The 15,279-nt window shown below is 37.3% G+C and overlaps 1 protein-coding gene across 4 annotated transcripts in view; it reads left to right on the forward strand.

Annotated features, from left to right (window-relative positions):
* Positions 1–808: 808 nt before the first annotated feature.
* Positions 809–15,279, forward strand: part of LOC585374 (phospholipid scramblase 2) — a 36,803-nt gene continuing 22,332 nt past the window's right edge. For all 4 annotated transcript variants that reach the window (XR_973837.2, XM_003727680.3, XM_003727678.3 and 1 more), the window contains exons 1-3: positions 809–874; positions 1,256–1,290; positions 2,207–2,428. Coding sequence is in view for 3 of the 4 variants with exons in the window: in XM_003727680.3 (XP_003727728.1) it covers positions 1,284–1,290; positions 2,207–2,428 (229 nt within the window). In the remaining variant the exon portion in view is untranslated. The remainder of the gene's footprint in view (positions 875–1,255; positions 1,291–2,206; positions 2,429–15,279) is intronic.

The raw sequence follows: 15,279 nt of genomic DNA on the forward strand, positions 1-15,279 counted from the left end.
GGGGGGGGGGAGGAGGAGGGGGGGGGGGGGGGAGGAGGAGGAGGAGGAGGGGCCGGGGGGATCGAGGAGGAGGAAGAGCCTAGGAGGAGGAAGAGGAAGAGAATAAAAAAAAAAGAAGAAGAAGCTATATAGAGAAGATCGAAGGAGAAGAAGAACAAGAACAAGAACAAGAAGAAGAACAACAACAACACCAACTTAGAAGAAGAAGAAGTAAAAGCATTATTTTTTGCTGGATTTTTTGCTGCAGAAACAAAACAAACTAAAACAAAACAAAATTACATCTATAGCTTACTTATAAGAATACAAAGAAATTGCATTTTCATTTGAAAAGAACCTAGGTAGACTATTCTATCTTCGAAATCTAGGAGAACAAAATAATGTCCGAGTGGGCACAATTAGCTTGGGCTATATAGACCTAGATCTACTCTAAACATGAAAACGATACAAACATCTCTACAGTACTCAGTACATGGGCGTGCCCCTTCGTGTATATAATCAATGCATGCATAACAGCAGGGAGTATGTTTTAAAGACAAAATACTATAAAGTACTTTCGTAGTATGTTAGAATGCGTGGAGTTGAATGTACATTGGGCAAAAGCAAAGAAGACTGTTTGAAATATGAGGATCCCATATAATACACGAAAACATTTCTCACTTTTACTCAATCTTGTTTTCGAGTCTCATACCGAAAAACAGCTTTCAAAGGACTAGGCCTGAATTGTAAAACGAGTTTATCCATAAAATCAATGTTATACTTCATTTAGGTTACTACTCGTATAACACGTGTATGGTAAAGTTGGTTGACCCCTCTTCCTAAGTATCCGCTTCTGAGTATCATTTGTTTTGGACTCTCTCACAAGTCGCAGCTGTAGGTAAGGAAATCTCCCTTATTTTCCTAATCGTTACATTAATGCCTGTTTAAACAGCTTATTTTGTGTGTTAATGAAATGTGGGGATGTCTATAGTTGTGTGCTTTTTACCTAGCTGTAGCTGTTCGTAGTTTTTAATACAAAATGTTACAATTAATTTGTCATAATTTCGGTGGACGTCGCACCGCACAGCGACTCCCCCTGCCGACCAAGGCCTGCGACTGGTTGGGCGTGTACACACGGTGCATGCGCGGTGAGCTGTACAGAGCTGGAGTCAGACTCGGGGTAATCCATTGATTGATGTTTTTCTTTTCAGTATTTTCAAAGTTGGTCCATGATTTTGTAAGATTTACCAAACCTTCTTTCTCTTTTGAATTTCTACAGGAACCCCAGTAACTTCACAAACGACATTATGGCTCGTAAGTAGATATCTGTATTATCAGCTGGTCCGAGAATAAGGATCGTCCGCATAATCAAGTTTATCTTCGTAAATACTGACAAACCGCGTCCTAAAAAATCAGGATCATCTGATTTTCACGGACGATCCTTATTAACGATTTGTGAGTTGGCGATGCGAAAAACAGATTCTGCGATGATGCTCCATGATGCATTACATTTACAGCACAGAGACGTTTCATGTTATGAATGATAAATCCTCGGGAAGACAGACAACCCGTAAAAGTAGATGGTGAACTAAGGGTATTTCATTACGCCAGCGCACAGATCAGGAAACCTACACAGGCTGCAGAGCGCCGAAGAAAAAACCCGTCAGCGGACAATCCTTATTTTTTTAGGACGTGATTTGTATGCGTTTACAAGGATATCCTTGTTTATGCAGACGATCCTCATTCTCGGACCCCAAAACTGGTTCTTGAATTTGTGTTTCACGCAGTTCAGCCCATTCAAAACGCGCATAAGAAGTCATGCAAGTATATTTTCGCAAATTCTAAAATTCGCACTTGCCAATCCTGTTATCTGTAGATCATTTAAAAAGACCACATTTTTTGTTTCCTGTGAACTGTGTCTTTGTATTGGACACCTGTAATTTGGGTACTTTGTTATAGTTATCCCCTGTCTGTAAAGACCACCCTTGTTTCCATTGAGTGGCCTTTTCATCCAAGTTTCAATACGGTATTAAAGAAACCCTTTTTTAAAGGATCATGATGTATGGAGCAGTATTTTAGAATGATGATATTAGAAAATACATTGGACATAAGTATGTACATGTAGGTGAAGCTTTAATTGATTACCTCATTTGTGATAAACTACCATGTTGTCCAATGTCTGTCATATCAATTATATCCTTCCCTTGCACATTGTTTTCCTCTTGTGTAGAAGAACAACAACCCCTCGCCTACCCACCACCCCAGCCCGGCGGTCCAGGCGCACCCCCCGGGGCTTACCCACCTGGAGCCGTTGGTGCTCCCCCAGGAGTCCCCGGAGCTCCAGGGCAGTGGATGCAGGCTCCTGCTCCTCCAAGCAACTGCCCTCCAGGCCTGGAGTACCTCACCCAGATTGATCAGCTCCTGGTCCACCAGAAGACAGAGCTCCTAGAAGGTATGCACACAAAAAAACCTAGTAATATGTATTTGACATATGAAATGTTCACATATTCTATGTTTGAAAATTTTGCAAATTTGCTTGTAAAATTTCGATCACTGATTTAAAATTGGATGAGATTTGTGTAAGTTCCATGCCATAAAATTATCGTACACAACTGGCCCAACATCCAACACTGAATTTTTGCAATTTGTAAAATACTAAAATTTAATTGTTGTGAAAATCACTGTCCTGTACAATTTGTGAAAGTTGCCAGTCATGAAAATGCTTTGTGTTTAACAGTAGTCCTTTATTTTTCTTGCACCTCATTCCTCTTTTGCTGCTACTTACTTCAGAATTAAATGCATGTATGGTTTTGTGAGAGACACAAAGGTATTGAGTCTATATGACAATGTTAAAATCCTTCTGTGACTTATTAAACGATATCAATATGTAGGAGCATTTGCTACCTCTTAAACATGCTCTGTATCTCATGTGTATTTTTTTTTTGTAAATTGCCTTTTTTTTCTTCTTCTGGCAAGTAAAATTAAATGGATGTACAGATTATGAACGAATCCATGCCTTTGCAATTAATCTAGCTAATCGAAAGCTGCCTTTAGATGCGTCGTACGCGGATGTGCAGTGAACATGCTAATAATCTGATCGGGGCAAATTCTCTGAGCCATTGCATTCACTGTGGTGCTTGCATCTGATGTTTTACACCAGAGTGACCAGACGCACATTATTAATTTGAAAACGTTCCAAGGTTCTTCTCGCTAATCTACTTGAAAATAAACATTCAGAACACAACCGGAAAGAGTCTGATAATATTTTAATAATTTTGTTAAACTTGTGGGAGGATTGCCTGACCAGGCAGCATATCAAAAGCAATGTTGGTAATGTAATGCCGAGTCAGTAGTACAACCAAATGAAATCTTTATCACAAGGATAGAAAAATAAGTGTTTAATGTCATTTTCTACAAATTATATTGACAGTCTAAAAAAGAATGCTCCTATTTTGGAAATTTTGTTTACACACTGATATTGATATTGTTATTAAAGACAGATCAACGCCCATTACAGTTTGTTCCTAGGCTGTTTATTGATGATCAAATACGATTTATAGTTTCCCAAGTTCAATAAACTAATTGTACAATCTATCTAAATGTCAATGAATTTTACAACTGGTAATAAAAATTAACCCAAAGTATACATGTACATGTACATGTACATCGACCTTATCACTGTACATTATGTACATGATACAATGCCATGGTTTAGTACCATTCATACTACCGGTGCTGTAAAACTTATGAGACCTGAAACTCTTGACTTGTTAAAGACAGCAAGAAACCTGGTGAATCGCAGACAATATCATCTAGTAGTCTGATATATCTGGGGAGTGTTTCACAAAGACTAAGGTCGACTTTAAGTTGTACTTAACTATGGCAAGCCGTTCATGCCACTGTTTTCTCTCATCATTTACTGGCATTGGTCTATCAAGGAACTTACAAATCAAGGTCTCAAATCTACAGAATTCACACTTTTTGATAGTTCATTATTGAAGGAAAATATTATCTAAAGATCATAATGGTGAGAGTAACCAGTGTCATGAATGGCCTGCCATAGTGAAGTCCAACTTAAAGTTGATCTTAGTCTTTGTGAAACACTCCCCTGGACCATTCACTTAATTCTCAACATTTTCTTGCACATGAAAGTGACTGACTGTGCTTTACAGAAAAAGCCTAACGTATGTTGTACACACAGTCTAGCTGTAAAGTATGTGGTTTGTAACTTGTAGCATTTGCCAAATGCATTGCCATCTTTTTGAATGTATATAAATACATGTTCATATTCAGTTTCTAATTTCTACTGGTAGCCATTGAGAGTAATCCTCTCATATTTAGTCAAGCTGAGTACCATAGTAATCTATTAATATACAGTTTGATAGATCTACATGTACATTGTGTGTTAAAAAAAAGGTCAATGTCCTACATTGTGATGTACTTTCATTGATAGCTAGTGCAGTTTATTCAATCCAATTCTCAAAATGTGACCCCCCCCCCCAACAAAATATTGAGTTGGGGGGAGGGGGGTCTTTTCAGATTTTCAACAAAAAGACAATTACAAAACAAACAAAAAGTTCACAGGCCATACATAGAATGTTCATACAGAGGGTAACTTGGATTATTATGGGGGGGGGGGGGGCAATTTTAAAACTCATCTTGTACTACATGTAACTTTGCTACAGATAACATGAGAAAATGGGAAAGTCATTAATTGCTAATGGGCCTCAGGGCTCTGTCTAGATGCAACAAGTTTATGTCCATGTACACATGTTGGCTACAAGGCTACATGTATATGATTTTCATTTCTGTTTACATGTTTGCAGTACACTGGAGCATTAGAAATCATCTGAAACATAAACTGTAGCTGTAGGCTTAGTAGGCAGTAGTATTAGGCTGCGTTCATGCTTAAATTTTGAAGGCAGAATGAGCGATCTGAAACGCTCATCGTAAACGCTCATCGTGATCGCAGTTCCACGATGTAGTGTTCATGCTTACTTCTCCAGGCAATCTCCTTGGGTGGCCTTCAGCTGGATTCGCAAACCTGTGTGCGCATGCTACGTAGACCCACTAGAGGTCAGTGCGTTGACCCCATTTAAACGCGTTTACAAATTGTAAACGCATCTTTTTGTGAGTTTACGATCGGCGATCGTGATCGCCGTTTTTCGGTGATTCTACAAAAGTGAGCATGAACGCAAGCGTGTTTTAAACTAAACGCGTAACAGATGCCTGATTCTGGCCGTCAAAATCAAGCATGAACGCGCCCTCAGAAGTGAATATTTGTGTGGGAGTATTCTACAATGCACAGTGTTCACAGCAGACTGATTTTCCCTTTAGAGAAAGATATCAATAAAACATGTCTATTTTTAGATACTGGTGGTAGTGACTCGTAGAACACACCCTAAAAAAGCTAACAGTGTGATCAATTATAACAATCTGTTCATTTAATTACTCCATTCTTCATGATTTCCATGGCTGTGGAGATTGTTGAAGCTCACCACTACAGGAGGTCCTGTTTAGTACCGGTAGTCATATTTTCCTTGATTACTATGGCATGCCAGTAATGGTAGTTGCAACTGTCATTTCATCACACTCAAAAAGAAAATTGATTGACTAATTAGTTAAGAAGTATAATGCTTCATGTGTGTATTGGTCACATTTTTCATACCAAAGTCTTGTTTAGACATGACGTGGGAAATTGCTGCTGGATAAAAACTTATTCTTCAATAAATTGCAATTGGCAATACTGAAGAGTTAAAAAACTGCTCATGACAATTGCCCGTGTGCATGGTGATGGTACAACAAAGAACATGTAACAGCCATTTTACGATTTAGAAGATACAGATATTGTAGTTTGTACATGTATGGATACTGTGTCTGTGTGTAATTTGAGTGCAATATGTTTCTTCTCTTGAATTTGCTTCAGCAATTCAATCATCTTACTGCTTGTCTGAATAATGCTTTACAGTGCTCAGTTGTTAAGCAAGTGTTAGAGTGTACACTGAAGGTTGTTATGGACAACCTTTGTGCATATATGTATATGTTGACAGATTGATAGGTTACGATGCATTGTCAATACTAGGAATTATGCATACCAGTACGTCACACAAGGAATTTATCACCACTTGAATTTCAAAGCACAATAACCATGTTCACATAGGACGTACCAGTTTAATTTTTAAACCTCAAGTTTGTGAAACTATGAAGATTTAAACAACGATCCACTGTCAGCAACAAGGGTTCACTTGGTCTCTAAACTACAAGCCGGGCATGCATGGTTTATAAATTAAAAATAAACTTATTAAAGTAACATAACCACACAAAAGATGAATGAATCCTATTTGTATTTTTATTGTATTTTACCATATAAAATCATATTTGCTTGAAAGAGGCCTTTGTCCCTTATCCATATTTACTTGTACTTATTTGGGTACACATGCCCTTCTTGTGACCTTAGATTGAATTTATTGTACTAGCTGGCATGCATACATGTACTGAAAAATTTAATGTAAAATACAATTTAGGTTACAAATTTCCATCAGGCTTTATTATCCATGATTAATGGATAGAACTATTGTATCTATGGGCGTGGAAGTCACAAGATATGTCAGTTAAGATAATTTCAGAATCAAGGTGTTTTTATTCAAGTTTTAAAAATACATGTTGAAAACTAGATCCTGAAAGTTATGGGAGGAAAGATTTTATGAGTAGTGATAATCTCGTTATGAAATTCCTCTGAAATGACTCAATTATGGGTAAGGCGCTAGGGGTATTTGCACTTCCAGGAATTTTTTTTTTTTCTCCCTCACATTCTGGAGTCTCATCAGAAGTTTCTTGGCATGACAACAAAACTTGAATTGAAAAACCCACCTCTCATTCTCACTAGTTGCTTTTTGAAATGCTGACCGCAAGTTCGCCACTTTTTGGTTTTTGTTTTGCAACGTAAAACTGTAAATGCCTACTCTCATAAGGTCAACACTGATGAATTATTCTGGTTTTTATGCATGCGACTCTCCTCTCTTCTGTGTTTTCTCATGCAGATTGGTGACAATTGGCACATGCACACAACTCTTAATATCGATGCCAATGTTTTAAACATGTTTATTAGTATAAATGGTACATGTAGTTTTAAACAAAAGTTATGTTTTCTTCAAAATGTTTTTCCAGCAGCTTCAATGGGCCTAAGATTTATGGTTATTCTGTAGTTGGGGGCCCCCAAGGGATTCGCCTACATTTGTTTTTTATATATTCAGCACTTGACACATTTTTCTCTTCCACTATCACTATCACTGTTTTAGAGCCATGGTTTCTGTAATTTTTTATTAAATGGGAACAACAAGTTTTCCTTTTCTAAATGTCTCAACAAAGAAATCTAAAGCTTCTGGATGTGAAAGATTTGCAAGATCTCCAATCAGATGTTCATTATATTATCATCCTGTGTATGGAGCTGCGATTCATGTCAAACTTGAGTCTCAAGTTGGAATGAGATGAATTTAGATCAGCGCTGTTTATTCTTACATTCAAAGCAAAATCAGTTATCTTGCATTCATGTACTTTCTCAATCATTTTGGAATATGAGAAACTTTGATGAGAATGGAATTGTCTGTAATTAGGACTAGAATCTGAAGAGCATTTACTGTGTAAAAGTACATTATTTTGTTATTGCTCTGCTTCCTCTCAGCTGATGGAATGTCACATGGGTTTGGAAATAAGTGAGGAAGTGGAGGAAGTGCACATGTAACGTGATATGTAAGCCTACGACGTGTAAACTCTTTCTTTTGGATTTCCTGTTTTAAAACAATAAAAGGGATTATATTTTCCAAAACATTCCTTTTGGAACGCTCGAGAGCTAAACTGTACTACATGTATAACAGGGCATAACAGGGAGAATACAAGCAATGTACATGTATATGGTCAGTTCTGTAAAATTGGAGCTATTTTCTGCGTTGCATGAACCCTGAGTCATCTAACCGGGAGCCTGGAGACCGTCAAATATCCTGCAGAGAGTCAGACAAATCTGTTACCATGACGATCATAGATCATCCATAAACAATGATGACTGCCCTTGATGCCATAATGACAGGTTGGCAGGGTGTCTAGTTTTTAAAGGGGAACAACAATCACAGAAGAAGAAAAAGTTTTATTGTTTGAAGTCTAAGGAAAGTCATCAAAATGATATTCAAATGCACTACTTTTAGCTACTTGCGCCATCTAGATATCAAACAATGCCTAAGCAGTGCCTGTGAGTCCCCCATGATCCTCTTTTTCTTATGTTCATTGAGAGCTGAGTTGATGAGATAACCACCTGTCAGTGACCTTGCAGGGAGGTCTAATCCCCCTGGCCAAACTAGTGCAGATAGGCTTTAAAGTGTACCAGTCCCCTGGTTTGCAGGCACAAAGTCAGTCTCTGTACATGACAGTGTCTGCACTATGAGACTATAACAGAGTTTGTTCTGACACAGCCAGAAACTGATATCTAGAATCTGCTCAAGGCTTTAGGAATTGTGGTAAAGTGTCAAATTAGAGTCTGTACTTGCAGACTGCCAACGGCTATCTAAAGATTTAAAATCATCTCCTCAAATCTATTTGACATTAAGATGATTGATGGCAGTTAATCGTGTCAGCATTGAAATATACTGGTAGTTATATATAATGCATTTTAAAAATGACATTGTTATTAAATCTTCTTCACATGTACATGTACATGTATGTATATAAAAGAAAATTGCTATTGGTTTATAACTTCATAAGCTTTGCTGAAAGGGGTTATCACATACCGGTAATGTTATTTCAAGGTTTTAGGCATTAATTTGAAACAATCTTTATTGCCCGCCCCCCCCCCCCCCAAGTTTCTTACTAAGATGTACTTGATATGCATAATGGAGGACTGAAAAAGAAAGAAACTACTAGTAGATCATTTTGTTTTCAGTATGATAATTTGTTTACTTTCAGGACGTACATGTATATACGCCTACTCAAAGATCCTATCTAACTATTAAAGGAAATGTATGATACATGTATTTGCTGTTGGAAGACATAAATTTGCACAAGTATAGTTTTACAAAGAAGAAAGAAAACTAAATCAATGATAAATTTGTTTACTTTCAGGGTGTCATATACTCCTACTCAAAGGTCCTAACTACATTAACTATTAAAGGAACTGTATGTTTTTTTTTCTGATGGAAGATATAGCATTTTACAAGTAGTTGTACATTGAAAAAAATACTGTTGAATGTAGGAACTAGAAACTGATTTTGTGTGTGTGTGTGGAATAATTGAATTAAAAGTGGAATTTCAGGCACTTTGCCAAAATACATGTATCATTTAGCACTTGGGGTGAGGTGCTAAGTTTAACAAATAGAATTCTTATCACTCTTATAGAAATGAACGAAGTATCGATCTTTACACTTTATACTAATCCATTCTTTCCAATACCGTATACATTGTACATATTATAACTGTCTTTCAATATTAAAGTATAAATACCAGTTTGGGGCATATAGTTGAATCGTTTTAACTTAATGTGAATTCAGGCTTTAGGCTACTTAAGCAAAAGCTATTATAAGACCCTGTTCTCACTCACTTTGAAAGTGGTCTTAGTTAGACCGCTCCAGAGGAACGGGTCTTGAGGAACGGTTTGCGAGCGTTCACACTCCGAGCAGTTTTTATGGCTCAAACCGCTCCACGAGTCAAAGTGGTCTTGTTGCTATGGCAGCTCAGGTAGGCGGGTCAATTTTTTCGCGCACGGAATCCAAACCCTATGTCACCTGATGTCCCGTTCGCGACGCGTCCCGTATACATGTATATGTGTAGTGCCTGCCCGATCGCTCATCGCGCGGAACGTCACTTCCGTTCAAAGTACGCTTTCCGTTCACATTGCACGTTAGAGCGCTCTGGAGCGCTCTTAATAAGACCCGCTCCTCAAGACCACCTCGGAAGGTGGACTTCTGGAGCGGTCCAGAAGTCCGCTTCCTGGACCACTTTGAGCGTTCTCACTCACCTAAGAACCGCTCCTGAGGAGCGGGTCTTAGTTAGAGCGCTCCAGAGCGCTCCAACGAAGTGAGTGAGAACGGGGTCTAAGTTATTATATTCCCCCGTATCATTGTACTTCAATTGTTAGAAAGCATATTGCATACATGTACATTAGTTGTTACAAGGTATGACAAACATTATGGCTCGCCCTAACTACATGTAACACCACATAATATATCCAATTTGTTTCTGACATTCGAAAGACAATTTTTTGTAACGGGTGAATGAAATATCCAGGCACTTCACAAAGACGTGTGCATTAATTTTGATTACATTATGAAAATGGCAAATTAACTTGTGCAACATGTTGTATTAAAATCTGCAGTGATGTACAGTAGAGTCATGTGGTGCAGCATGTACATGTATGCATGATCGTTGTATGCTCAATTGCTCATCCTGTTGATTAAAAAATAGATGAAAGTGTCACTGTGAGGAACAAAAAGGGTTGCAGAACTTTCACTTTATAGACTAACTAGATAATGTAGATGCCTCTGATAATGCTTAGTAGCCGAATGAATATGAAACCAGAAGGGAGAATCATGATGAGCCTACCAAATTGCTGGTTTGGAACATATGTTTTTTTAAGTACCATGTTCGTACAATTGTTAACTCTTTTTAAATTTTATTTCAAAGTATTTATTTCAATTACAGTTAACTCTCTAAAAGTAGAATCTGTCGGGACCACAACAAAATAGTTTAACTTCTGCAAAATTTTACTTTGGAAGTGCTAAAAATGAACACATAGTTTAATGGTAGAAATAAAAAATTGTATTTGACTTGGGGAAAATTTAACTTCTGTGACCTTGAGTTATGCAGAGATAAATGTATTTCATTTATTTATTGATTCATTTACCACTTGTTTTTATTATGTTTTTTTTTTTTGGGGGGGGGCAGGAATAATATTCCCTCCGCTTTTATTTCTCTGTATGTTATAATTTGTTACCGCAGACTCTCCCTAGCTTTTACAGATTTACACTCCATTAATTTTGCTTTACCGTAACCAGTTTCATGATGTTTGTGGAAAAGAATGCACATTTTTTGTTGTCCCAAGGCCTACAATGTACAATTTCATACATGTGGGGTATTAAAGCAGCCCAAATTGGCCAACCATGCATTATACATGGATGTTTTCAGTGATCATACTGGGAAATCATTGTGTCTACATATTCTCGTGCCTCTAACTGGTCTGTCCTATTTAACCCGGTGACCACTGAATTCTCTACTTCCCACAGGCTTAATACAGGGAACCAGCGATTCCCACAGACAAAGGGTTCAGTTTAAAGTGGTACATGTACACCGATAGGGTTTAAACTTCCCTTCCAGGTTTTGTTCCTTTCACATAGCAATCAACCAACTTCCTCTGATTACTTTCCTTTCTAGCAAGATTATTGTTGTTCATTCAATTGCTATATTAAACATAACTTCCTTCCAAGCTGCTTCACCCATGACAACCATTCATACCTCTTTCAGTAACTTCCTTAAAGGGATCCGGTAACTTTGTCTCAGATTCTGAAACAAAATCCTGGATTTAGCTTATGCTGCAATGATAATTATAAACCTTTAGGTCAGCCAGGAACTCCATGACTTTTACAAGCCAATAGCCTGTCTGATTATCAAGATATTTATGATTGGAAATCGAAAACAAATTTTGCGTTTACCAAATGATTTTCATAAGACTACAGTCTATTGGGGAAAACGAGTATGGTAAAACTGGTCACTCAAAGATTTTTTACTTTTTGAGGCACTTCTTGATCATTTTGAAGCGCTATTTTTGTTTAGGGCTTCAATATTACACTATATCACAGACACTGGTAGCACGTAGGCCCGTGCATCTCAGATTTAACATTGTTAAACGATGCCTTTAAGTAGACCCAAGCATTTCTTGTAAAAAATTATATCTTAACTGGTTTTATTCTTTGAAAAATTAAGGAAAACTCTGTACTCTATTTCCCTTTTCTCTTCGGGAGATGAGCTTACTTTCAGAATAGTACTATCACACTACAGTGTTGCCCATATTAAAGTTGGAGTTATTTTTCTTACCTTTTTCCATGAAATGATTATGACAATATGATTTATTCTCATCTTGCCCTACAGTATATCACCAATGTAGAGAGTCAGCACTCTTCTGGCTTTCAGCTGATAATGTACAGTCTGCATCCTGTAGGATGGTTGTTACTGACGACCTAGAGTACTAAAAGTCTATTGGGATGTATTCAGGCTCGTTCAGATATGATGCGGTAAACCATGACGTTTCTTTTAATAACGTGTAAACGAATGGCAAATGTGAACAAGGAACGTCTTACGCACGTATTCACTGAGCTCTGTGTTATGAGATGCAGAAAATGTAAAGCTTACTATGATTTGAAACGTCATTAGAAAACCCAGCTGCAGTCTATCACCTCGTCTCTGAACGAAGTTGAGAGGAACATTAGGGCAATTGAAATCAGTGTCATAGTTAAATTCTTTTTGACCACATGAATCAGGCCCTACGATACATTACACAGCCTGTTAGTGCCTCAAATGATGACAAATACTTATTGGTATTTGTGTAGAGCACTGGAGATTGATGGTGGCGATTCCTGTGAGCGAATGAATAATATAAACAGATGTGAAAACCAAGTTGTAGGCGGCATACCTCTAACATATGGACATTAGATCCAGATTCTGTAACCCCAAGGAGTTATTTCTCCTTGGTAACCCGTAGTAGTTTAGTGCCATCGTTTGTAACATCTTATTTGTATATCCTTTGATCCAAAATGCTCTGAATGACAAATTTTATATGAGCGTTTAGATTTTACAGATAGGACATAATGTATGTGTATACCGGTTAAGTAACATATATTCATAATTCCTGCAAAATTCTACAGAAGTTGATGTTGGCTGCAAAAGGGATGAACTACGTTTAATAAACTTGAAAACAGCTGTACATGTATAGTCTAGAGCAAGTTTTTGGATGATCTGAATTGCAGCCATTTCAAAAGAAGTATGCAGGAAACATCCCTAAAGTTAAATTTTCATGACGGTTGAGCGAAGTGTACTACATGTACATGTATATGAACTAGTTGAGATTATTTTTATATTTCTATTTCTCATTGAAATACATTTGCCATATACATGTATGGTGACGCTATTACTACTAGGCTTACCCAGAAACCAAATGGTGACTGTTAAGTGCAGGTACTTATGTACTTATGATGTACATAGGATTGGGGGGGGGGGTGTCTTTTGCCTTTGGATTTAACAAAAATATTCATTGAATAGCATTAGCCATGTTAAATATCTGTCCTTCATATTATATTTCAACATAAATATTAACAAATTTATGACAGATTGCTTGCAAACTGCTGCAAATCGCTATTTGAAATCGCCTGTCCAGATAACAAACCTGTCCAGATATATATGTGTGGGTGTAGTCAAATGTGATTACCGGGTACTTTGTAATCTAAACTAACTAAGGGTGCGTTTATGCTCAGTTTTGAAGGCAGAATGAGCGATGTGAAACGCTCATCGTAATCCCAGTTCCACGGTGTACTGTTTATGCTCACTTCTCTGGCTCCTCCAGGCAATTCTCGCTGGGTGGCCTTGCAGCTGGATTCGCAAACCTGCACTGCGTATGCTACGTAGACCCACTAGAGGTCAGTGAATTGACCCCATTTAAACGCGTTTACAAATGATTGTGCGTTTATGCTTCCCCAGAATCGCCGATCGTAAACACACCTTTTTGTGAGTTTACGATCGCCGTTTTTCGGTGATTCTACAAAAGTGAGAAAGGACGCAACTGTGTTTTGAACTAAACGCGTAACAGATGCCTGATGCTGGTCAGAAAAAGTTGAGCATAAACATACCCAAAGTGATATCACAAATAAAGGAAATCCTTGTACATTGTACTGTTTGTACATATACTTAATTGTGGCTACTGATCTATTTTTTTAAAAGTAGGCTACATACACTGTAGGCTAATATCTAATAGCTTAATGGATGCCAAATGTCAGTACTGTGTAATCTAGATTGATTTATGATGTCACAAATCAAGGAAATCCTTATAAATTGTACTTGTGGCTACCGACATGTATGTACCATGACCTTAATTCTTGTAGGCTAGCTTCCTTCCTTGTGTGTGTGTGTGTATTGACCAAGATAGGGAGGGGCAAAGATGTGAGGAAGAAGAAGAAAATATTAAGATGTGTACTAGGCAATTGACCGCAATTGTCACCAGACTATAAGGGTATGTCGTACCACCATCAAATTGTCCTAGGTGTTAAAGCTCTGGTAAATAAAGAAAATAAATTCTAACGGAATGGGAGGTGTGGTTTTAATAATGATGCCCAGTAAGTTTTTGTGCTTTTGTTTTTATTTCACGGTTTCAAACAATCCAGAATAAATCATAGCAATGTTCTCTCAAAATATGATTCCCATACCAGAGTTCAAGATTAGCTTTTAAAAACACATTAATCTAGTAGATAGAAATCTCCATTTATTCATGATTGCAAAATGCAATTACATGTATACACTGTAGTTAAAATAAACATGCTCGCCATTACATGTAAGTTATAGACACTGATTGATTTACACTGTAGCAAAGGTATAATGTCAAATGTTGCATAAACACTGGGTCCTAATTAACTGGAGTTACGGACTTAGGCCTGCCTACAATAAATAACTAGCTTTTGATGGAATCAAGCTACATGTACATGCAGTGTGTACATGGTTGCATGATGGGCAGAGGAATTATGTAACAACTCATTGATGATGGTTATGTAATCATCAGTTAGACACCTACATAATGCATTCTATGATAGACAGGCCAAAGTACTATTTTTTAATGGGAGAAACAAGAGCTATTTTTAAAGCACCTCCATGAGAGTTTTGGATTGGTGAATGTGTAATGCATATACTGGTAGCTTTTCATGTTTAAAAGGTACCTGTATGTCAATTAATCTAGTCATTTTATAATGATATTTAATACTCCAAAATGGTGTATTAATTGTATAGAATTGAAAAAAAAATCTTTTTAAATGTTTGTTTCACTGAGGTATTTGAAAAATTAGACATGCAAATAATACCTATTGTTTTATGTAGACATTGGCTAATGTTGGAGGGTCATTCCATGTCAAATCACCCAATGGTTTTAACCCGACCATTTTTTAATTTTGATGAAACTTAGTGTACTTGTTGAGTGTGATCTCACAGCACCAAATCCCAAATTTTAGGTCAATCGGGTGAGGGGTTTGGGAGATACGGCCCACCAAATTTTGAGATTTTTGCAAAAAT

Source organism: Strongylocentrotus purpuratus, unplaced genomic scaffold, assembly GCF_000002235.5.
Source record: "Strongylocentrotus purpuratus isolate Spur 01 unplaced genomic scaffold, Spur_5.0 spur5_scaffold_12, whole genome shotgun sequence".
Lineage (NCBI taxonomy): Eukaryota > Metazoa > Echinodermata > Echinoidea > Camarodonta > Strongylocentrotidae > Strongylocentrotus > Strongylocentrotus purpuratus.